At 36.2% G+C, this 26,627-nt stretch overlaps 1 protein-coding gene across 2 annotated transcripts; it reads right to left on the reverse strand.

Moving 5' to 3' along the window:
* Positions 1–3,024: 3,024 nt before the first annotated feature.
* RNF141 (ring finger protein 141) lies at positions 3,025–25,204 on the reverse strand (the record flags this gene model as incomplete). 2 transcript variants are annotated; one of them, XM_080710411.1, is made up of 5 exons in its annotated part: positions 3,025–3,172; positions 9,913–10,020; positions 16,396–16,577; positions 20,755–20,863; positions 25,062–25,204. In XM_080710411.1, the coding sequence occupies 5 exons, from the start codon at positions 25,202–25,204 to the stop codon at positions 3,025–3,027; spliced, it is 690 nt and encodes a 229-aa protein (XP_080566537.1). The 2 variants fall into 2 exon arrangements, with proteins under 2 accessions (XP_080566537.1, XP_080566536.1); XM_080710410.1 differs by having other exon boundaries at positions 3,025–3,175.
* Positions 25,205–26,627: the final 1,423 nt, after the last annotated feature.

Genomic DNA, 26,627 nt, shown 5'->3' on the forward strand with positions numbered 1-26,627 from the left:
CAAGGGAAATACCAAACTACCACAGAATGGAGTATTTTGTGTGTTTACTGTCCAATAGGATAAAAAGACACAGAAAAAAAAAGAAAGTCCACTGCCAATCACATATTATATTGTCAATGTGGGTGAACAGTTGATTTCCCTAATCTCCAAGTTTTCTTATACCTGTATACACAAAGTAAGCTTCAGTTGAGAAAAAACAAAAACACAATTAAGAATGCAAATTCTTCAATCGGCCTTTTAATGAACAAACATTCCTGATGTTAAAAATCACTGGACCAAAAGAAATTTCCAAGCAGCCTTATTCTCCAGACATAGACATATGGAAATTAAGTTCAATTTGAAATTAATCTCAAATCATAGCATAAAAACACTGCAACTCTTAGAGCACAACAGTCTCTAAGGAACATAAATATTTAATACACGTGAGTGTGAAATTACATGATAAGAAGAAATCTTTTCAATTAGCTAAAATTAACTTGCTAAAGATTATTTATTGCACGACTTATCAATTTTTTCCTAAGAATAAAACATACTATTCCAAATGTCTAAATTCAGTACCCAAACTCATTTTTTCAAAGTAAAGTTCTACAGCATTATGAGTAAACCCTTTGTTATTAATTAGGATAGGGAAAACTATTTAACTTATAAAACTAAGTCCTTAGAATACATCAGACAAATCCTAGAAGGCACACATATTTTCTATCATAGTAAGTGGATTTAAGTAATCCATATTTAAAAAAGACAAAACTGTACAGAATAGAAAAAGCGTACATTTCATCCACTAAACAAATTTACAACTTTTATGATTAGATATAATAGATTCTACTCAATATTCACAATCTAAAGAATTATCACTCAGTTTAGTGAAGTGAACTAAGAACTATGTTCATATAAGGCTAATAATAACATTTTGTATTTCACAGTATAGATCAGTTGGTATCTTGGAGTTAGTTATATTGTAAGATAAAAAGGTGTGGACAATATAGTCATTGGTCTCACTGTTTAATAAGTTCCTTTAGAGGAGAAGGATTCTGGGGGGGAAATATCATGGGCTATACCTGGAAAGACCCCAAAACCGATAAAGCAACATTGTTCATTTTCAGAAACATTTTAAAATTAGGCAATCTGAACTAAATTTAGTAAGTCTAATCCAAAAAAGACAATTTAAATACTTAGAGCTGGAAATATCTCAGAGGGTCATCTATCCCAAGGTTTTCAAAATATGTATGTCTATGGAATACTAAGACTCAATGGAGGAGATTCAGGAACCTGTAAATTTGACTTAAGAACAAAAAACCAAAACCAAACCAAGCCACCCAACTCCTACGATACAAATTGTTACTAATTTATAATATACTGTATATTACCAATGCATTATTATGTGTTTTTGTAATTGGTAATATTAATTACAGCATATGAAATGTATATGAAGAAATTTGTATTAATACGACTTTTATATACTGGAGTAGGGGTGTGTACCCTAAGATTTTTACTTGGAAAAAAAGTTTCACCGTTGAAATAGTGTGAGGATCACAGATACAATCTCAGTTTTTAAAGTAGGAACCCACAAATAAGAGTAAGAGACTTTCTTAAGGTCATACAACCATCAAGTTCATTGACAGGTGGATATGATAGCGCCTTCAGTGTTTTGCTTGCCCATAACTATCCAATAGTGAGTATTTAGCTATCCCCATCATGTCAACAGACTTTGGAAGCAAAATCAAATTTCCATTTAGTCAGATATTTTTTCTTGAAATAGATTTTACTTGCATGCCTATTAAAATCTTAATATTCAAAAATTCTGTCATTAATAGGCAGCAACTTCAATTGTGTACCTTGGTACTCAGGAAAACAGTAATTTGCAACTTGTCTATAACAGGTCAGGCAATTTACATGGAATGTTACTTTTTAAAGGAGACCTCAGGCCTTAGTATATGCTGAAATGTTAATGTTAAAATTTTTCTTCATAAGAAAAAATCTATAAAAATGGTTTAAGTGCTAATGAAGATCATAATTATACCATTATATTCTTTGACTTTCAAAGGAAGCACAGTGAAATGGTAAGAAAGCCAAATTATCTCCTAGTTTTCAGAGGTGTTTTTATGAATACATGGTGAAAACTTCTCACCATATTTTCTTCTCTCTTAATCTCAGAAATTTGAGGACTATGAAACCTCTGACAGATGCCTTAAAGTTAAAATAAAAGCACCATTAAACTAATACTGAATGACTTATCATAATCTGGAAATATAAAATTGTGTTTATGATGAAAATGAATTCCTTCTGCAACCCCAAGATGCATGAATATCATCAAAGGCCAATTAAAACAGTTATCCAGCTTTGGAAATGCATTTCTAGAATAGCCAAGGAAATTCTCCAGCAAAAATACACTTATTACAAGGCAAAGTCCCAACTTTATAGTCCTCAACCAACTACACAGCATGACAAAAAAAAAAAAACCCTTGAAAACACACTGCTGACACTATGTAAAGTTATGAAATTACTATGGATCATTTCAAGTAAGTTATTAAAGGAGCAATAATTAACCACAAGGGGGCATAATACATACTCCTCTTTAGATTCCAGCAGAAAGACTAGTTTTAAGTAGTAACATGCACTTTGATGTAGTGTAATTTTTTTTAGTCGTTAAAAGCTTTCTATCAGATGGCTACAAATTTTTAACATTTAAGGTTTATTTTACACCTAACTAAAAAGATTCCAGAATAAATGTTTCCTGGAAAACAGTAGTATGTCAAAAGCCTCAGGAAATATTGCAATTATCTGCTAGCAAAGCATTCAAGAGCGATTAGTTCTAATAGACATTAGAACAGGTAAGTACTAGGAAAATATGGTCTAAAAGAGTAGCAAATTTTAGTTTACCAAAAATGGAAGACATGGGAAGTTTATTTTTAAAAAATGGGACATTGTCAAAATAGCAAAAATAAGAGGGTGGGGAAAATTGTTTTTTCTGTATCTGTGCCATAATATCCCTGCATTTTTCTCTCCATGACCCCACCCCTCAAGTCATGGCCTATGGGGCTGGCCTGCCTCATCAGCCATGTTAAGAATATAGTTCGCCATGTCATCTTCAGTGGGTGCATCTGATACCACCCAAGATTCATTTGCTCCAGTCATCTGTAGGCGACAAATAGGGCAATTCTTGTGTCGATCACTCCTATTGGGAAGTCAAAATAAGAAGTTTGTTTTCTTTCCTTTTTTAAAAATGGGTTTGTTTGAAAAGTAATACATGTACATCATCTTTAAAGAAGTAAACTGCATAAAAATATACAGTAAAGAATACATCTTTTAAAAAAGAATACATCTTTCTCTCCCATCCCTGTATTTAATTTTCTTACCCTGGGGCAACCACAATTTGTTACCATTTCTTACATATTCCTCTAGAGATAGACTAAACATGATCTAGCGTGCACGTGTGTGTGTGTGTGTGTGTGTGTGTTTTGCTGATTTTTATATTGTTCATATATCTTATAGACCACTAGGTATCATGTAGGGATTTGCTATAGTTTATTTAATTAGTCTCCCTTAAAAGGATATTTAGTCCTCCCCCATCTTTTGCAGCTATAAGCAATTCAATTGATTCAGGTCCATGCATCCAAACAGGTAAAATTTTCTTTTTTTTGTGGTATTGGGGATGGAACCTAGAGGCTTTTCTATCTCCAGGCTATACTCCCAGACCTATTTTATATTTATTTGGAAACAGGGCCTTACTTAGTTGCTGAGAGCCTCACTAAGTAGCTGAGGCTAGCTTTGAACCTGTGTGATCTTCCTGTCTCAGCCTCCAAAAGGCTGGGATTATAAGTGTGAGCCACCATGCCAGGCTAAAAGTTTCTTTTAAAATAAAACTTTCTGCCAGGTGTGGATAGCCTCAGCTACTTAGTGAGGCCCTTTGCAACTCAGTGAGACCCTGTTTCAAAATAAAGAATAAAAAGTAGGGTTGGGGTATAGTTCGGAGGTAGAATGCCCCTAGGTTTCATCCCCAGTACAGAAAAAAAAAAAAAAACAGAAAAAAAAAAAAACCCTTTCTTGTAAGTCCTAGCAGAAAACTCTCACCAATGGAAGAGTTGGTGAAGTATAAAGCATAACTGTGTTTATTTGTATTTAAATGGAAACCATGCTAGGCATGGTGGTAGATGCTTATAATCCCAGTACTTGGGAGACTGAAAGATATAAGGATCCCAAGCTGGTGGCCAGCAACTTAGTGAGACCCTCCATAACTTAGTGAGATCCTCTCTGTTTCAAAATTTAAAAAAAAAAAAAATGAATGGAGGTGTAGTTTAGAGGTAGAATGCTCCTGGGTTCAACTCCCATTACCTCCCAATGGGTGTTGGAGATATAATTCTGTGGCAGAGCACATACCAAGCATTCAGAGTCCCTGAGTTCAATCCCCAGTGTTGCCAAAAGAAAGAAAGAAAGAAAAACTAAATAAATAAAAGAATGAATGGGCTGGGTGCAGTGGTACACACCTGTCATCTCAGTATTTAGGAGGAGTCTCGCAGGTTCAAGGCCAGCCTCAGCAACTTAGTGAGACTTGGCAACCCAGCAAGACCCAGTTTCAATACAAAATATAAAAAAGCCTGGGCATAGCCCCTAGGTTCAAGCTCCAGTACCGTAAAAAATAAAAATAAATAAATAAATGGAAACCATTGGCAGTGGTAGGGGAATAAGGCAGCAGGAAAGGAATTATCAGTTGTACTTCCAAATAATATCCACATGACTCTCAATAATGTAACTGTGCTTAAAGATCTGATAAAAGTTTGGTTCATAAGCAATAAGATTTCTTAAAGAAATCATATAAAACATATAAAATCATATAAAACGAGCATTCAAGATTTAAAACAAGAAAGTGGTGGCACACGCTTGTAATCCCCACGCTTGGGAGGCGGAGACAGGAGGATCGCGCAGGTTTGAAGCCAGCCGCGCTGGCTTAAGAGACCCTGTTTCCAAATAAGAAAAGTATAAAAATAGATCTGGGAGTGTAGCCCGGAGGTAGAAGGGTCTTCAGGAACCCCAGTACCACCAAAAAAAAAAAAAAAAAAAACCAAAAAAAACAAAACAACAACAACAACAAAAAAAATACCCAACAACAAAAAACCAAGAAAGTACATTTATATTCAGGATAAGTTTTTTCCTAGGCAAAGAATACATATACATCACTCAAATAAAACTGTGAGAAACTTAAAAAATACCTAATTAGAGTAAAAAATATTTTATACAAGAAAAAATGTTTTTCTCTTCATCTCTCAGTGAATCTAGAATCAAAGTAATTATATTGACTCTCTTTGGCTTCTACACAAAAATTTAGGTACTTGCTCCAAAATGTGAAAGCTAGAGCTGGTATATATTTATTCCAGTTGATGTCTAGTTTTCAGAGATATTGTGTGTTCCTCTATACACAAAACACCACAATTAAAAAATAGTCAACTTCTAGAGCTGGGCATGGTGGTGCACGCTTGTAATCCCAGCATTTGGAAGGCCGAGACAGGAGGATTGTGGTTCATGGACAGCTTCAGCTACTTATTGAGGCCCTTTGCAACTCAGTGAGACGCTGTTTCAAATTAAAGAATAAAAAATAGGGTTGGGGACATAGCTCGGAGGTAGGAATGCCCCTGGGTTCCACCCCCACTACTACTACTACAAAAAAAAAAAAAAAAAAAAAGCAACTTCTGCTTCTAGCCAATACAAACCAGATTTATCTTTCCCCTTAAAACAATGACATATGGAGCAAAATATATAAAGTAATGATGTAATATAATGTTTCATATAAAGCACTGGACATCAGGCAACAGGACAGTGATTGAGAAGAAGAAAGCAAAGAAAGTGAGCCCCATAACTGCCCTAGCTCGTTGCCTGTGGGTTTTCACGCCCCAGATCAAGAAGGGGTAACCTAGCCGACTCTAGGTTGAAGAATGACAGCTGAGACTCTCTGGAGGCAAAGGCAGCTAGAGATTATGTACAGAACACTGCAGGGAGGTACACAGGAGAGTTCTGAAGGTCTACAGAAGGTCCTCCCTTCATTATATTCAGCAGAGTGCGTATGAGATTTCATGAAGCTGAGCATTTGAGGGAATGGTACCAAAGTTCACAAAGGGTATGGGATACTGACTGTTCCCAGCAGCCAGTAAGAGATGGGAAATCTCTTAATTCTTGGAGCACTGAGTATTCTAAATGGTCTTGCCTTATTAGTGGGGCATAATTAGCACCAAACTGAACTTTGGTTCTGGTTCTGCCTAAAAATTGTAAAACAAGACCCAAAGGATCAAACCATTTCTAAGTAAACTAATTGTATTCCAGAACAAAGCCCAAGAATATTTATAGCAGTACAAAAATATCCAGTGCCTTAAAAGGTAAAACTCACAATATCTGACATCCAAGAGAAAAACGCATAAAACATACAAAGAAACAGCAGAAAATATAATCTACAATGAAGAGAAAAACAATCATAATAACCTAGAACTGACATAGATATTAGAATTCATCAATAAGAAAACTAAAAATTATAATTACATTCTATATACTCAAAATACTAGAAGATCAGCTATACTAAATAGTACACAGAATGTAGGAAAGAACTCAAACTTCTAGCAATGAGAACTAAAATAACTAATGTAAGCAAAATTATACTGGATGAGATTGATGGCAAGCTGGACACTGCAGGAAAGAAAAGATTAGTGAATTAGTGAATCTGTCTGAAAAGACACAGAAATAGTAAAATGAAACAAAAATCCAAGTAGTAAAATACATGGTAACTGGAATGCCAGAGAAAGAGAAGATGATAAAAGTCTTAAGAAAATAATAGCTGAAAAATTTCCCAACATTGATGACACTACAAACTTATAAGTCTAAAAAGCTTGATAAACTCCAAGCACAAGAAGAGAATTGGGACTACTATAAGTCACATCATACTCAAACTACCTAAAACCAGTGAAAAGATGACAACTTTAAAGCAGCCAGTGGAGAAAAAAGAGGATAGTAGCTCCAGAGGAAAAAAGATAGAGACAGATTTCTCTTGGAAAACATTGCAAGCAAGGTAGGAGTAGAACAATATTAAGGTACTGCAAGAAAAAATGCTCTCAGTTTAGAATTTTGCATGAGAAAAATATCTTTAAAAAACAATGTTCAGAAATTTAAGAAAATACTATGGAGGAGCTGGATGTGGTGACTGCACACCTGTAATCCCAGAACTTGTGAGGCTGAGACAGGAGAATTGCAAATTCAAGGCCATCCACAGCAATTCAGCAAGACCCTGTTTCAAAATAAAGAATAAAAAATAGGGCTGGGGTTTTGCTCACTAAAAGCAGAGAGCCTCACCAAGTAGCTGAGGCTGACTATAATCCTGCAATCCTCCTGTCTCAGCTTCCCAAGTACTGGGATTACAAGCGTGTACCACCATGACTAGCTCAGGACTAATATTAAGTCAACTTTCCCCAAACTTATCTAGTCAACACAATCCCTATCAAAATCTATGCTGTTTTTTTTCTTTTTGTAGAACTTGATGAGTTGATTCTGAAATTCATATTAAAATTCAAAAGACCTAGAACATTAAAACAATATTGAAAAGTCTTATTATAAAGCATACTAATCAGGGTAGTATGCTATTCGAGTGACAGAAACAAACAGATCAGTAGAACAGAAAAGTTCAGAAACAGACCTATACTTGAACAACTGATTTCCAACAAAGGTGAAGAGGCAATTTAGTGAAGAAAGGAAAGTCTTTCAACAGGGTAACTCAAAATGAATCATGGACCTAATATAAAGGAAAAAAATTTTTTTTTGAAGAAAAGATAGTATCTTTTGGATCCTTGAGAAAAAAATTCTTATAAAGAACCCTAAAATTATTATTCATAAATTATAAATTGGATCTATAAAAATTTTAAACATTCTTTTTAAAATTTTTTGTGGTACTAGGGATCGAACCCAGGGGATTCTACCTCCAAGTTACATCCTCAGCCCTATTTCATTTTATTTTTTATTTGGAAACAGGGTCTTGCTGAGTTGCTGAGAACCTTGCTAAATTGACAAGGCTGGCTTTGAATTTGCCATTCTCCTGTCTCAGTCTATCAATTCTGAGGTTACAGGTGTGTGTCACCATGTCCAGCTAAAAGACATTTTTAAGAGAATCAAAAGTCAAGCCACAGAGTGGAAAAAAATTATGTATGTCATATACTGTGTCTGATAAAGCACATGTATCTAAAATACATATATATATATACACACACATACACATACACACACACATATGTTAGAATGGACATGCCACACAAGACCTACAAATGATAAATTAGCATGTGAAAAATTGTTCACTATCTTCCATCAGTAGGGAAATACAAATTAGAACAATGAGATAATACTGCACACATGATTAGAATGGCTAAAATCAAAGACTAGCCAAGCTGGGCATAGTGGTGCACACTTGTAATCCCAGCATTAGCAAGGCTGAGACAGGAGGATGGCAGTTTGCAGACAGTCTCAGCTACCACTTAGTGAGGCCCTTTGCAACTCAGTGAGACCCTGTTTCAAAATAAAGAATAAAAAATAGGGCTGGGGTGAAGCTTGGAGGTAGAATGGCCCTGGGTTCCAGCCCCAGTACTGTACTGCAAAAACAAAAAACAAAACAAAACCCCCCCACACTTTTAAAAGAGAATATCTTTATGATTGTGGGTTAGTAAAGAATGTCTTAAGTAAGTTTTGAAAAGCAAAATCAGACAAAGATTGACAATGTTGATCACCCTAAAATTGAAAGCTCTAACCACAAACCAAGGGAAATGAGCAGATACAGAATTTTTTTGTCTGTTTGTTTCATTTCAACAAGAATTTGCATCTATATACCTAAAGGACTTGTTGAAATTGGTATTTTAAAAAGCCAGAAAATCAGGAAAGAATATAATATTCCAGTACTGCAATAAAAAAAGACTGGTCATACCAAATGTTGGCAAAGATTTGGAAGAACTAGAACTGGACCGCTTATAGTGCTGGTGGTAGAATAAAAAGATATCACTAATTTTTGGAAATTTGTTGGCAGTTTCTTAAGAAGTTAAAATATATCTACCATATGATCTAGCCATTCACATTCTATTTGTAGGTATTTACCCAAGAAAACCCCCAAAATATATGCCCAAAACAATGCTTATCAAAAAGCAGTGACTTGATGCCAGGCGTGGTGGCGCACGCTTGTAATCCCCACGCTTGGGAGGCGGAGACAGGAGGATTGCACAGGTTCGAAGCCAGCCGTGCTGGCTTAAGAGACCCTGTTTCCAAAAATAAAAAAGTATAAAATAGGTCTGGGAGTGTAGCCTGGAGGTAGAAGGGCTTCCAGGAACCCTAGTACCACCAAAAAAAAAAAAAAAAAAAAAAAAAAAGCCGTGACTTGAGAGGGTGAGGCAGGAGAACTGCAAGTTCTAGGCCAGTCTTGGCTTGGTAGCTAGGGGGAATGGATTTGCTCATTATCTTGACAGTGACCATGATTTTTATGCGTGTGTACATATGTCAAAAATATACAATTATACAGTAGTTTATTGTATGTCAACTATAGATTTTCCTCAATGCTCAACTATTATTTTGTAAAATAATGAGCTTGACTAGCTGATCTTTCAAATTCCCTTCAGGTTCAATATTCAACAATTTATTCCTTCTAAACTCATATAAAAGATAAATGTAGAAAAAAGAAGGGAAAAGTATTTGATTTTAGATTCAAATCAGGCACAAATGTCCTTAGAAAAAAAGGCTCAAAACCGAGTTATACCCCATTTGATAAACTTTAGGAATAAAAATAAAACTATTTTTAAGCAGAAAGTGGTATGCCATAAATTTCAAAGAACTAATGAATAAAAATCTCTCATACTTAACTTCCATATGCCACCCATTTGCCTATCCCTGGAGCAGTAGATAACTTACCATCTATCAATACACTTCTGACAAAAGCTGTGAGTACACGGCAGGATGAGGTCAGCTCGCCCATCCATACAGATGCAGCACTCCTCCTCGTCAGTCAGCTGCTTCACCCTGCAATGTGAGCACTGAACTTGGAACAATGATATTCTTTGCCCATACACTTCCCACTTTGTTTTCATTGCCTTAAAAAGCATTACCAAACATCCAGTCTAAAGCATAATATGACTTATACAAAAAGTTAACATCAGACTAAAATTAGCATCTTTTAAGGATAGCAAATATAAAAGAGAAGAAATACCAAGAGGGATAAATTTCATAAAGACTGCATAAGAGATTCTGTGGTGGTTAAAGAAAACAAAAGAGAGATCCAAACTGGAAGTATCCAGATCTTTCTGAAAATAACTCAGCCCATTTTAATCACACTAGATTTATATAAGTAAATTTAACCATATATAATTTATTCACCAGATAGGACACATAGCTGTTTCTGCATGGGCTCTGCAACAGATGTTACAGTGGCGTGCAAGTGAGAGAACAGCTTAGTCTTCAGGTGCTGTGGGAAACCTCTGAGGGATAGAGAGCCAAGTCTCTGTCCTCATGGAGCTCTTTCATGAAACTTCTTGGGAAGAAGAGAGGTGCTGAACCTTCTACTCACTCAGCTGAGAGTGCTCCCAAGTGCGCGATAAGCCTTTTACACATGGTGCTTTCCTTTCCTGGGATGCCCTTCTAGACTTTATAAACTCCAACCTCTAGTAACTCAGCTCAAAATAACTATTGTTTTTCTTTTCTCTCAAAATCAATATTTGCTTTAATTAAATGATTTAAAACTCACGTGTCTATTGAATGGTTACTCTCTATATGAGACACACTTTGAACAAAATGTATCTTAGATTCTCAATAAATGCTTCCTTACATGATTTTCAGTTTTTAGCTTTTGTGTTTTTCTGTTATTTTTAAGGTTTCTTTTTATGAAAATAAGGTTTTCTTTATCATCTTTGTAACTTCACCAAAACTGAATGTTTAAAAGTATAGCCACAGACTATAAGTTTTTGTTTTTTTTTTTTGGTGGTACTGGGGTTCCTGGAAGCCCTTCTACCTTCGGGCTACACTACCAGACCTATTTTTACATTTTTTTTATTTTTTATTTTATTTTGGAAACAGGGTCTCCTAAGCCAGGACACTCAGCTGGCTTCGAACCAGTGCGATCCTCCTGTCTCTGCCTCCCAAGCGCAGGGATTACAAGCGTGCGCCACCACGCTCGGCGACTATAAGTTTTTTAATGGTAGAAACTATGTCTGATATATTTTTTCATTCCCTACTGTATTTATAAAACTGCATATAATACCAGCCACCACTCTAATAGAGGACTAATATCCGGAATATACAAAGAGCTCAAATAACCTAATCAAGAAATGGGCAACTTAATTAATAGACACTTCACAAAAGAAGAGATACAAATGGCCGATACAAGGAAAAATATTCAACGTCATTAGCCACCATGGAGATGCAAATCAAAACTACGCTGAGATTCCATCCAACCCCAATCAGAATGGCAAGAATAAAGGAGTCAAATAACAACAAACAGTGGGGAGGATGTTGGGAAAGAGGAACTCTTTTATACTGTAAGTATAAAAGTGCAAACTAGTTCAGCCACTATGGAGATCAGTGTGGAGATTCCTTAGAAAACTGGGAATGGACCCACCATATGATCCAGCTACACCACTACTGGGCATCTTTCCAAAGGGGTTGAAATCAGAGAACTACAGTAACATATGCCATGTTCATAGCAGCACAGTTCTTAATAGCCAAAATATGGAACCAACCTAGGTCTCTATCAACAGATGAATAGATTGCAAAATTATGGGAAATCCACACAATCGAATTCTACTCAGCAATAAAGAAAAACAAAATCATGTCATTCACAAAAAGATGGAAAGACCTGGAGAATATTATGTTAAATGAGATTAGCCAAGCACATAAAGAGAAGGGACATAAGTTTTCTCTAATATGCCCAAACTAGGGAGTATTAGGGATACCAGAGGGACTCTAGATAATGGAGGGGAAACCTCAGCAAAGCTAGAAAGGAAGGGTAGGAGAGGAAGAAGGCTGAGGTTGATTAATGGAGGAGCTACATTCAAATATGTATATAAGTATGAATGTAGCATCGTCAATCTGGACTCTCATTGTTAGGAGAAGAGGAAGGGGGGGCACCCAAGCACTGTGTGAATGTATGCCATTGTCAGTATGATCCGCATAAAAAAAAAAAAAACTGCGTATAAGACACCGTGACAGCACTTTAAAAATTAATTTGAGCATGGTGGCACATGTTTGTAATCCCAGCATTGGGGAGGCAGAGACTGGATGATTGCAGTTTGCAGACAGCCTCAGCTACTTTCCCAGGTCCTTTGCAACTCAGTGAGACTCTGTTTCAAAAAAATATGAAGAATAAAAAATAGGACCAGGGATGTAGCTCAGAGACAGAATGCCCCTGGGTTCCATCCCCAATACCCACCCACCCCCCAAAAATTAATTTGAGCATAAAAATGTAAATAAATATTATATGTATATTATATATAGTAAATGTTAAGAAGAAAGAGTATATTTCAAACTGGGAAAAATGGGAGAGAAAATAGAACTTTGATAGAGGACATTTTAGGTACATAAACAATGCAATGGAGATAGGAAATAAACATATGTATGCATGTATATATGTAACCAGGAAGTTAGCCTGATGCTGGGTGGGACTGAGGCGTAACTGAGAGAAAACAATGACTAAATTCAGCAGAGATAATCTGATCCTTGAATGCCAAAACAATAAGTCTGAATTTGTTCTACAAGCAAACTAAAATCAATGTTTAATTAAAGGAAAAGTGAATTCCCACTGAAATGGTACTTTAGGAAGATTAATGGGAATAGAGAATGAAGGACAGTCCAGAGAGAGAAAATCCAGTTAGGATCTTATTTTAGCAATTCACTTGGGAGATAACTATGGCCTGGTTTAAAGAAAATTTTAAAAAGACAAATCATTTGTATGTGCTAATAGATTAAATGTTGTGCTTCAGTAATGTGAAAATGATGGTAGTCATTGAATTGAAATGAAGAAACATAATAAAAACCTAGATAGAAAGGGATCTGATTATCTGGTGAATGTGAATGTATCTCTATTCAGATCAACATTCAAGTACCTTTTAGATCTATGCTAAATCCACATGAATTAGGGTCTCTATATGTATTAGTGTATTTGAGGAAAACACATACATGCATTGTTACACACACACACACACACACACACACACACCTATATACATATAAAGTTCAACATCTAAGTACTTTTTAGATCTATGTAAGGCCCACATGAATTAGGGTCTCTGCTTTTGAAGGATTTAAAATCTTCATTTGGGAGGCTGAGACCAGAGGACTGTGGTTCACGGTTAGCCTCGGCTACTTAGTGAAGCCCTCTGCAACTCAGTGAGACTGGTTTCAAAATAAAGAATAAAAAATTGGGCAGGGGGTGTAGCTCGGAGGTCAAATGCCTCTGGGTTCTATCCCCAGACTCGCAAAAAACAAAACAAAACAAAACAAAACAAAACCCCAAAAAAACCCAACTTTATCTAGCTGGGCACAGCGGTACACACCTATAATCCTAGTGCTTGGGAGGCTGAGATGGGGATCACAAGTTTGAGGACAGCCTCAGCAACTTAGTGAGACACTCAGCAATTTAGCAGGACCGTTTCAAAAGAAAAAATAAATAAAAAAGTGGATGGAGGTGTGTGGCTCAGAGGTAGAATGCTCCTGGATTCAATCCCCAGTATCAAAAAATAAAAAAAAAAAAATACCACTACCACCAGCAACAACAAAACAAAAAACTTCACCTGAAGATTTAAACTTGCAGCAGAGAATATAACTGAATCTATAACTATCAGAGAATATAACTAATCTATAGAGTGACAGATTGTTCTGAAGGTTAGGTTTAAAAGTGGTAACAGGAGACATAGAAATTGCCAGTAGACTGCCAGTACAAAGTTCACTTGTTCCTTTAGACCCCTTGTGGACTGGAGAATTCAGTTCTCTGCCCCATACTCAGCAAGATGTACTGACTGATAAAGGGTCACCAGGAAAGTGTATAGTATGTAGAAAAGACTCATATAAATAAAAGCAAAAGGAACTGGGGTTGCTTATTCTGGAGAATAGAGGCTAGTGAGAGTTTGATTAGTTTTCAAATATTTGAAGGCTGAAAGAGAACAGACTTGTCTGGTAGAAGTCCAGGGAGTGTAGCCAGTGAAGGCAAGAAGGAGAACACTGTAACAACTTAATAATAATGATAGTTAACTTTTACAGATATATTATTATGTTCCAGGTGCTGCTCTAATGCTCTGAATCTATTTACTTGCTTAACAGTGTTCTGGAACACTGAGGGAAGAGGAAAGTTGGGATTTGAACACTGGCAACTTGGTTTAGAGTCTGTGCTGCATCAGAGAACCAGCAGTTGAGTACTCTGAGGGAAAATGTCATAGTATTAGAGCCAGCTGAGCATGAAAGGCTTTCTTCTCAGAGACAGTGAAACTCACCTAACTGCAAGGGCTAGTGGTGACTCAGCTTGCAATACAAGCAGGACTCCACTTGGCAAAGTCTGGTTAAGTGGATTCTTGCTACCCAAAATGTTATTCAAGGATTAGCAGCATTGGCACCATCTTGAAACCAGACAGAATCTCAGGCTCTTTTTTGAAAACCACTGAAAATTAAAGTTTGAGAAGTAGAGAACTATAAGATCTTTATACATCATATTATATTATGATAGCAGTTGCAGCATGGCTGTATTAATAGGCCTGAACATGGGTTTTGGTTAGGTCAATTTCTAATCATGACATTTACTTATCTAAGTCTGTATCTACATTTAACATGGGCCAATAATTATACATTTGTGGGATTATTGTGACTATTTAATGAATTCTCATAACCTATAATACTCAATAAATATAAATTACTAATAGAGTCAGTTATGCATCAAGGTAAAACTGGACTATGTAAGATCCCCTTCAGTTTGGAATTTTATTTAATGAATTAGTTTAGTAGGCTATTACTATGAATGAAAAAACACAGAGGCAAGAGCAGCCTTAACTAACCAATTAGACACTGAGTTTCCTAAGGGCACATGAAAAGAGACAACACTTTAACCTCCTTCATTAAGATGGCTATAGCAATAAAAAAGAAATATTACTTTCTTTTCATTTGCTATTGCATGGGGGAAGTATTTGGGTAGATATCATTCTGAGCTTTCAAAACACTTAAATTCCTGAGTAAGGAGAAGAAAAAAAGCAGAAAATCAGACCCCTGTCTTTGAAAGATTAACTTTATAAAATAAACACTGCCTACAATATTCTAAACATCATTTGGCATGTCAGTAACACCTGAGCACCTTGAAAGCTATTAAATAGGTTGGGTATGGTGGCACACACCTATAATCCCAGTACTTGAGGCTGAAATAGAAGGTTCTCAGATTTGAGGACAGCTTCAGTAATAAGATTCTCAGAAATCTTGTGAGATTCTATTTCAAAATAAAGAATAAAAAAGGGCTGGGGATATAGCTCAGAGGTAGAATGCCTGTGGGTTCAGTCCCCAGTAACACACACACACACACACACACACACACACACACACACACACACACACACACAATATATATATATAATATATTACATATATTATATTATATATATAACATATATTATATATATATATATATATTACAGTATTTGGAAAACAGTTGGTTAAGAATGAACTAGAAAATTTAACTGTAAATAAAATAAGGGAGAAATTCTCTTTTAACATATTCTTTAGGAAAAGAACACCATCAATACAGATTTCTGCCAGTATGACAATAAAACAGGATGTCAACATGTCTGGACCCATGTAACCTTCCAATGAAGCATCTACAGATTTAAATTATGGTTACAATGGTCAAATGGCAACAGGTGGGAGCTTTCCATGCCAAAAGCATAATAAAGAAGGAAAAGAAAGCTTAGACAGAACAATACGTTAAACCTGAGTAAACAAATACCATTACAGCAAACTCTGGCTGACTCCATTTCCTTCTGGTAGTAGCTCAATATGTGCAACATGCATACCACTACTTTTTCATTTCTAAGTGAACTGAAACTTAATCCTTCAATTAATCAGACACTTTCTGGAATGATTTTGCCAATTTCTTGGGCCTAATTCCTTAGAAGGTTTTGACTAAGAACCTAATATGTCCTTTGTCATTAAATACAAGCATATAGAGTGGATTCCTGGAGAGTAGGTTGATGAAAACATTTCCTGATGTAATGTGAGTAGAAGGGCAGAATAATCAAGAAAGGGATCTGGGATATAATACCAACTGAGGCAAGATCTAAGGTGTTACAATGTGTACCACCAAAAATGTTAATGAGATTTCAATAGTTTGCATATTGGAAAATAAGTGAAATGCAGCTATTATGCACTGCACACCTGCCCATCCAAAGACTAGCCTGACAAGATGTTACAGAGGATGAATTTTCATCTGGTTCTTCAGAAGTGGAGCTCTGAGCCAATACTCCTGCTGCCTGACTTGTGATGTCTTTATACAGCTGAATAAACTGGTACAAATTCATGATCCGTGATGCTTCCACAATGCCACTGCTTTTATTAATCTAAAAACATGAAGAAAATGAAAGGGAGAGAACACAAATATTAGTCAGATATCCTAGGAAACAGATTTTTCAAGGTCTGTAAATTACCTAAGAAAGCAAGAGTCAGATTAAGTGAATAATGCCAGGTCCCTTTTGTTTGCAGGATTCAAAGAACTTACACAAATTTACCTCATTTGATACTCAAAAAACTGTGAGATAAATTAGGGCCTTTATTCTGTTCAGAGTTGAGGAGGTTGAATGACTTTCCCAGAGTTAAGAAATGAATTTTAGAGATCAGTATTGGTAAGTCAATTAAACAATTTCTTAATTAAGGGACTTACTTGAATCCAACAATCATATGCCATTCAATTATTACTGAAATGACAGAGTGCCTTCGTGTGTGTTTGTGTGTGTGTGTGTGTTTTATTGGGGATTGAACCCAAAGGTATTCTACCTCGAGGCTATACCCCAGCCCTTTTCTAATTTTTTGTTTTGAAATGGGAGTCTCACTAGGTTGCTGAGATCAAAGTCTTGCAGAAGATAGTCTTGACCCTGTGATCTTCCTGTCTTGGCCTTTCAAGTAGTAGGTCTCAGTGAAGGTGGCATTTAAGAACTAGCAAAGGTGCAAGAATGAATCATATGTGGGCATCTGGGGGAAAGATCACTTCATGCTGAGAGAGAAGGAAGTATAAAGAGAGTCAGGCAGAAGTGAACCTGGCAAGGAATACACTAAGTCAAGCAAGGAGACCAGAGTAGTTGAAACAGAATGAGAGGAGGAGGAAGAAGAGATAATTAGAGGGCAGGATAGGGGCAAAATATAGAGGAGTTTGCTCATCACGATGACTTTTGACATTTACTTCAAGTACATGGGAAGTCACTGGAGGGCTTTGAGCCAAGAAGTAATATGATCTGTCTTAATTTAAATTGTGATGTGGACTAGACTGGTTGTTGTGCTGAGAACAGACAAATTAGGGGCAAGAACAGAAGCAGGCAGACTAGTTAGGAGGTAAGGGGAATAATCCTGATAAGAGGTGATGGTCACTAGGAATAGGGTGGGAATATAGTGCAGATGGTTAGAACTAGATAAGATTACTTTGAAGCAAAAACTGATAGGGCTCACTTATGATTAACTGTTGAATGTGAAAGGAAAAGGAAAAGTCAAGGACAATTCTAAGTTTTGGTCTAAGAAGGATAAAATATGTAATTCATGAAGTTTCTTGATAGCCTTGCAAGTAGCTAGGACTACAGATAAAACGTGTGTCACTGCACCTGGCTTTTCAACAGATTCTTGATTGCTCAATCTTTACTATGTTTCTACCAGCTGCAAAGCACTGGATTACAGCTGTAGGGGATATGAGGAGAGTTCCTGCCTTTAGGAGTTTACTATGTTCTAGGAAACTAAGAACCTAAATTATTTTACTCTTAATGTGAATTTAATTATAGAAAATAAAATGTTAAGAGTTTAAGAGAATTCCTGTTACAGAAGATTATATAGATGAGATGAGAAACGATGAATTTTAGGCACACAGAAACAAAGACATGGCAAAACAATCGGCTGATTATCCATTTCTACTTTCATTTCTGGCAGAGCTTGATTTTATTTTGGCATTCATCACCCCCAGAAATAACTCAGGAACCAATACTGGTTAGTGTAATCTAAACCAATCATGGTAAGCACAATCCTTTGTGTGTGTGTGTGTGTGTGTGTGTGTGTGTGTGTGTGTGTGTAAGGAGGGGATATGACCTAATATTGACCATATGAGTTGAGAAGAAAGATCTGCTGCGTCTTTAAAAGTAACAAATCCTGGAGCTAGTTTATTTCAGGATTTCCTGGTAAGTGAGCAAATAATAATGCTTTTGTTTAAACTGGCTTAGTAGAAATTTTCTGTGACTTGTAGGTGAGAGCAATTTAAACGACAGAAGGATCTGATATTCTATAGCTGAGAAAACTCAATGAGCAGAAGAACTGAGGCGGAAAAGTAACAGCTTAAAATAGTTAAGCCTTGTGAGAATGCAGAATGCTAAAGGGAATAGTTGTGAATAAAACAGAAAAAAATGTTTGGAGCCATATAATGAAGGGCCTTTGGGAATATTTTGTAGGCAACGAGGAGCTGTTGAGCAATTCTAAGCAGGGCAGTGAGCTGATGAGAGTCATGTTTTAGAAAGGTCACATGACCTCAGTATAAATGAGAAGACCTTGGAGTTGTGGAGATTATTACAGAATCTGTAGTAATATGGTCCAGAGGAGAGAGCAGCTTGAACTATAAGTGTGACTTGCTGTATCTTATTTATATACTATATTCCTAGTGCTTGGCATGCTTGTGCTCATGTTTGAGTAAACAGGCAGTGAAATGCAGTAGAGGTAAAACTGGTAACTCACTGGCATGATATGTGGGTAATCTCCTGGGGTCCTTGACTCAAAGGAAAAATCTCTGTACCAAGAGTGTCTTTATGGTAAGAAATGGGCCTGAGGACACTCATGAATACAAAACTTGTGGTTTATATGCATATGAAGAGTTTTACCATATTTTTGTTTTAGAACAAGGGTTGGATAGAAGGAAATCTGATAAAATTCAAGTCTTCATTTTCACTCAAACTTCTGCAGCTTCAAAAAGGTTAAGAGCTGCCTATTCTACTCTCACTGGCAGATGAAGCTTTCTAATACTCTCTAATAACTACCACTGTATTTTTAGCAGTCTCTCTCTCTCTCTCTCTCTATATATATATATATACATACATATATATATATATTGTCTCTCTATATAAATATATAATATATATAAACTATATATTATATAGATATATAGATAGATTTTTCTTTTTTTCTTTTTGGTGGTACTGGGGATGGAACCCAGGGGCCTTCTACCTCCGGGCTACACTCTCAGACCTATTTTATACTTTATTTGGAAACAGCGTCTCTTAAGCCAGCTGAGGCTGGCTTCGAACCTGTGCGATCCTCCTGTCTCAGCCTCCCGAGCACAGAGATTACAAGCGAGCGCCACCACGCCCGGCTTTAGCAGCATTAATATATTAAACATAAAGACTGAACACATGAGACAATACACTTGATGGTGAAAAACCTATTCCATCCATTCTATAGCTAAAAATTACCAAGTCAAATTAAATCTTTTTTCTTTTGAGAGGTGGCACTAAATCCAGAGGCATTCTACCTCCAAACTATATCTTCAGTCCTCTTTAAGTTGCTAAGGTTAGCCTTGAATAAGCTATCTTCTGTCTCACTCAGCCTCCCAAATAGTGGGACTATAGGCATGTGGCACCATGTGTTGCTTTTTTTTTTTTTCCTTTGGAGGTACTAAGGATTAAACTCAGGGCCTCATGTATGCTAGGCAAATGCTATAGCACTAAGCTGTTCCCTGCTGCCCAAACAAACCTTTCTAATGAATTTTTTTTTGATGAATGAAACTCAAGTGTTCTTAATAAAAATCATCTCCTGAGATAAATTTTAATTTTTGCTGAACATGGTGGTTCACACTTGTAATCCCAGCATTTGGGAGGCAGAGACAGGCGGATCAAGGTTCATGGACAACCTCAGCTACTTAGTGAGGCCCCTTGTAGCTCAGTGAGACCCTGTTTCAAAATAAAGAATAAAAACTAGGGCTGGGGGTATAGCTCATAGGTAGAATGCCGTTGGGTTCCACCCATAGCACTGCAAAAAAAAAAAAAAAAGATAGTAATTTTTAAGGTGTCATGTTAAAACTAAACAGGATGTCAGCTTAAGACTCCACAGCGCTGGGTGTGGTGGTGCACGCTTGTAATCCCCGCGCTTGGGAGGTGGAGACAGGAGGATCGCGCAGGTTCGAAGCCAGCCTCGCTGGCTTAAGAGACCCTGTTTCCAAATAAAATATAAAATAGGTCTGGGAGTGTAGCCTGGAGGTAGAAGGGTTCCATCCCCAGTACCTCCCCCCCCCAAAAAAAAACACTCCACAGCCAGCTAAATCCCTCTTCAAAAAAAAGAGATGGAAGATAAGAGTTTACTACTTTCCTTTACTATGAAAATCTCTGCTATAAAGCAATTATATACCTGAGGAGATTCAAGCAGTTAGATGGGAAGCAGTAAGAGTATCAAAACTATGCCTCATAAAGATCACCTACTTCTACTATATTATATTACACTATTAAATATGGTTTTAACCACTGAAATAGTTTATGCTCTCAAATGAAAGTTTCTTATTCTCACCTTGGTACAGACCACCCGTACAACTACTTTCCAAAAGGCAGAGGAATCAGTACCCGGTTGAACCTCAAAGAGAAGATGCTTTTCCTGGCCTGAAGCCACTTTAGCAGTTCTGAAGAGAGAGAAGTGTATTTGTGAATTTTATGAAAGTCATATAAAATAAACATTAGCAAACAGAAAGACAATACATAAAGACAAATAACAACGATGACTGTAATAACTAGATTCTTAAGACACAGAGAATGTTTTAAATATAAACATCTAACTTAATTTCTAAGATTTTAAAGTCAAGAGATTTGTAGAATAATATTTATAAATATTTTCTGCTATGTCTATATCTCAATTATTTTGAAGTTTCTAACAAAGATATTTAGAAAAAAATAAGTCAAAGAGCTGGGCATGGTGGCGCACACTTGTAATCCCAGTACTTGGGAGGCTGGGAAAGGAGGATCCAGGTTTGTGGCCAGCCCCAGCTACTTAGTGAGGTATTCCACAACTTAGTGAAACCTTGTTTCAAAATAAAGAACAAAAAATTGGGCTGGGGGTGTAGCTCAGAGATAGAATGCCCCTGGATTCAATCCCCAGCACCACACATACACAAAAATAAATCAAAGTAATCTGGAACTTAAAAGGTCTAGCCACTTTCACTTATCCAAATCTTCACTCTATCTCAAATATATATCTATATATGTAAATTGTGAAAATACCTTGCTCTTGGTTGAGATGTGTTTAAGCAATAACATGAATACATATCTCTGAAAGTTTTTGTTTTATAGATAATTTGAGGATTGATAAAGTAAAACAAATTATTCAAGACACTAATTGTAGGCCTATTGTCCTGTAATCTCATTCCTTGGGAGGCTGAGATGTGTGAATCACAGGTTCACAGTTAGCCTCAGCAATTTAGTGAGGCCCTCAGCAACTTAGTGAGACACAGTTTCAAAATAAAAAAATAAAATAGGGTTGGTGGTATAGCTCAGAGGTAGAATGAGAATGCCCCTGGGTTCAATCCCTAATATCACACACAAAAGAGCCAAACCTAGGGGCTGGGAGTGTAGGTCAGTGATAAAATGCTTGCCAGAGTCCCATCCCTAGCACAGCAAACAAAACAAACAAAAACAACTAAATGCAGTTTGAGGTGTCCTATGTTATATAAATAAAAGGGGTAACAATAAAAGTAATCTTGCGGGTGACTTCATAGGACATATCCACTATCTTTAGACCTATAGGCAAATTTATTTAGAATAGATTGAATCTTTAATATATAAATTCTAAGACTAAAAGGATGACAAATGTTACTACATTTCACAGGAGTTGAAACCAAGAAACAAAAAGCACCCCACTATCATAATACTACTAAATTCTTAATCTTTTAAAAAAATTCTTTAAGAATATGATCACAGAAGTAATGCTTCAAGCACCACCATTTGGATGATTAAAAAAAATAAAATGCTAGAGCTTTTAAAATCCATGACTACATTTTGATTGTAAAAAAATCAGACAATACACAAAATAATAAAAAAGTAATACAATACAATAAAATATAAAATACAATAAATGTAATAAATGTAATACAATATAATAAATTGTAAACTCTACCTTCACTGCACCCCTTTCCCACCATCTAACCCAGAGACAAAAACTGAGAATAGTTTCGTATTCTTCTACTTCATTCTCTATGTATTTATGTTTGTTTCTATTCACTGATTTGGTACTAGGTATTGAACTCAGGGGCATTCTACCTTCAAGCTACACCCCTGGCCCCTTTTTTATTTTTTGTTTTGAAACAGGGTCTCACTAAGTTGCTGAGGGTCTCCTGAGTAAGTTATTTGAAGCTGTCCTCAAGCCTGCAATCCTTCTGTCTCAGTCTACCAAGTACTGAGATTATAGGTATGTACAACAAGCAGGTTGTATGTATTTATATTTTATGTATATATGTATGTTTCCATATAGTTTTTCTTTAAAAAAAATGAAATTCAGTGGTCTTGAAAGAAATCATCTCAGATAACATTAAAATTATTCTTTATTCTTCATGACTGGCTAATAACAGTGAAGTCCAGCCACACCCATAAAGACAGATTTTGTTCTTGCTTAATGTGCTCCACATTGTCAAGTATACCTACTACATCTGTCATACAGCCTAGAAAGAAGGTTCATTTGTCTTACCTAAGCTATAGTGACTCTACTATACTATTATAAAGCATATACTGAGTATTTCTGAAATTGTAGGTGATTTTACTTGCCTATCTTGGGAGAAAGGAGTTAATATGAGACAGTGGAAGATACTTCAGACTCAGAGACAGCTGGATCTATCATTAATACTTCTTAATAAATTTCGGCCTCAATTATAAGGTCCAGCCCTCAGCACAATGCTTTGTAGACAGCAAGTACTCATTAAATGTTGGTTAAGTGAAGAAACTAAAGAACCCTGAAGAGATCATGATCCTAAGATCTTATATAACTGTTAATCATACCCCATGGAATAGAAGATACCTACAACATGAAGAAAGACAAAAGTAGGTGATGCTAAAAAGATTTAATCAGAAGAAGTGACATCTGCCCAACCGTTACTAGAGGATAAAATAAGCAGTACTTAAAAAGCATAGCAAAAGCTGGGGTGGGGGGGTGCACATTTGTAATCCCAGCAGTCAGGAGGCTAAGAAAGGAGGATCGTGGTTCATGGACAGCCTCAGCTACTTAGTGAGGCCCTCTGCAACTTAATAAGACCCTGTTTCAAAAAATATAGAATAAAAAATAGGGCAGGGGGTGTAGCTTGGCGATCAAGTGCCCCTGGGCTCCAGACCTGCAAAAAAAAAAAAAAAAAAAAAAAAAAGAAGCAAATCCAGTCTGGGGCCACTCAAGGACAAAGAGCTCTGTGTAATTTAAGAGCTTCTAAATGAATAAATTTAAACATTGATAGAAAAGAACAAATTTATAGTAAAAGGTTAAGTTCAAGAAGGTAAGTTTGTTAAGGCAAGAAATTTATAATTCATTTTAGACAAAAAGAATCAAGCAGTGATTTAAAGATATTGCTAATTAGAAAATACTTAAGTGGGCCGGGCGTGGTGGCGCACGCTTGTAATCCCCGCGCTTGGGAGGCAGAGACAGGAGGATCGCACAGGTTCGAAGCCAGCCGCGCTGGCTTAGGAGACCCTGTTTCCAAAATTAAATAGGTCTGGGAGTGTAGCCCAGAAATAGATGGGCTTCCAAGAACCCCAGTACCACCAAAAAAAAAAAAAAAAAAAAAAAAAAAAAACTTAAGTGAAATCTTATTGAGTGATGAAATTATCTATTACTCTATATCTATGCCTCTTGTAAAAAAAAATATGGTTAAAAAAACAAACACCCAGTAGAACTGCTTAATGTACAGAAACCTTCACAGGGTTACTTTTGACTATCCTAGTAATTCTTTCCTCCCTCCCTCCCTCCTTTCTTCTTTCTTTCTTTCTTTCTTTCTTTCTTTCTTTCTTTCTTTCTTTCTTTCTTATAGTACTGGGGATGGAACCAGGGGCATTCTATCTCCGAGCTACACCCCCAGCACTATTTTTTATTTTGAAATAGAGTCTCACTGAATTGCAAAGGGCCTCACTAAGTAGCTGAGGCTGTCCGTGAAACAATCCTCCAGTCTCAGCCTCCTAAATGCTGGGATTACAAGTATGCACCACCACGCCTGGCTGTAGTATTTCTTTAGAGAGCTTAAATGCATGCAAATTCTTTTCAGTTGTGCACCCCTTTAGTACTTATGTACTTTTAAACATGATATAAATGCTGAGATGTTGAATTTTTATTATATTCTAGAATTGCTTCAATATACTTGTGGACTGTGTTCCAAATTTCATTTTAAGTTCTTTCCATTTCTTGTATTCTTATTACACTTCTGTGTGTGTGTGTGTGTGTGTGTGTGTGTGTGTGTGTGTGTGTGTATACACATGTATATAAATATGTGGTACCGGAGAGTAAACTCAGAGGCATTCTACCTCTCAGATACACCCCAGCCCCACTTTTATTTTTGTTTTCAAACAAGGCATTGATAGGTTGATGAGGGTCTTACTATGTTGCCAAGGCTGGCTATGAACCCGCAATCCTCCTGTCTCAGCCTCCCAAATACTGGGATTACAGTGTGTACCATCACACCTGGCCAGTCTCATTACATATTTTAAAGCATATAGTTTACCTATAAAAGGCACTCAATAAGTTTTTGTTAACTCTGATGAAAATATTAATACTTTTGGTTACCTTTTACAGAGCCATGACATATGGGGCATACATACAAGGAGAAAAAAAGAGAATGAAAAAAGAACAAGCCTTACACATCATTAAGTTCAGCTACTCTTCCAAGAAATTCTTCATAAGTTAAGGAGCTACTTTCTCGAACCAATGTGGCATGTTTTGCTACTTTTTCTGGTAACTTGCTAATAACCAACTGCGTCTGATCCGAAATCTGCTGTCCCATGATGAAATGATGTCTTTTAGAATCCAGAAAGTGTTCCTTCACATTGTTTCTGTCAAATACATATATACATATAGAAGTTACTCTTACATATAATATAAAATTAGCAATATACCCACCCTTCAAAAAATAAATAAAAATAAAAACTAGAGATACCTTGAGAGTTCAGTAGATATATCATCTAACTATATCCATCTACATTTTTTTTGAACTGGTGATTGAATTCAGGGGCTATATATACCCTGAGCTACACACCCCCCCAACCCTATGGTCTGCTTATCTCAACCTCCAAAGTACTGGGATTACAGATGTGTGCTACTATGTTTGGCTTAAATGATTATATTTTTAAAGTAAAGGTTTATATTTCTATTTTTTTCGAAATCACATAGTTAAAACAGAAAACAGAATTCACGTATGTTATTAGGTGGGTTATAAACTTCTAATTCTTATACACAGGGGCAGTCAAATGATTATATTTAATAGTTTACCTTAATTTCCCTAAAGATATTTCCTGACTAGTTATCATGTTAGAATCTAAGTATTTTCCACAGACTATACCATTTATTTCTTACAACGTTCTAAGAGGTAGATGTTATTATATTCCTGTTTTATGAATAAAAAAAATGAAACTGTCTTTTTTTTTTTTTTTTTGCAGGTCTGGGGCATTTGACCTCTGAGCTACATCCCCTGCCCTATTTTTTATTTTCTTTATTTTTGAAACTGGGTCTTTCTGAGTTGCAAAGGGCCTCACTAAGTAGCTGAGGCTGTCCGTGAACCATGATCCTCTAGTTTCAGCCTCCTGAATGCTGAGATTACAAGTATGTGCCACCATGCCTGGCTCGAAACTAAGTGTCTTAATGGAAGTGAATTTTGAATTTTTGCTTTTTCTTATTCTAGTGTTCACATTCTTAACCACTATGATAGACTAGCTCATGATATAATTATATATCAGCTAAAATATTTTGCTATTAAATTATTTTACATAAAAATGTACAACTTATTTTAATTTCAAATACATAAATAGATTTTTAGTTTGAAAAATGTAAATAAAATTAAATTTTTATGGTAATGTAACCACCTCACATTTTCTTTTTAGGAAAATTTCTAAAAGAAGCTTTAAGGTTTTTTTTTTTTTTTTGTGTGTGTGTGTGTGTGGTACTGGGGTTCCTGGAAACCCTTCTCCGGGCTACACTCCCAGACCTATTTTTATATTTTTATTTGGAAACAGGGTCTCTTAAGCCAGCGAGGCTGGCTTCGAACCAGCACGATCCTCCTGTCTCTGCCTCCCAAGTGCGGGGATTACAAGCGTGCACCACCCTGTCTCTGCCTCCCAAGTGCGGGGATTACAAGTGTGCACCATCACACCCAGTGAAGCTTTAAATTTTTTAAATTTAGAATTTATATAATTTGTTTTCTGAATATGAAT

This window comes from Muscardinus avellanarius (genome assembly GCF_963383645.1).
Source record: "Muscardinus avellanarius genome assembly, chromosome: 1".
In the NCBI taxonomy this organism is placed as follows: domain Eukaryota; kingdom Metazoa; phylum Chordata; class Mammalia; order Rodentia; family Gliridae; genus Muscardinus; species Muscardinus avellanarius.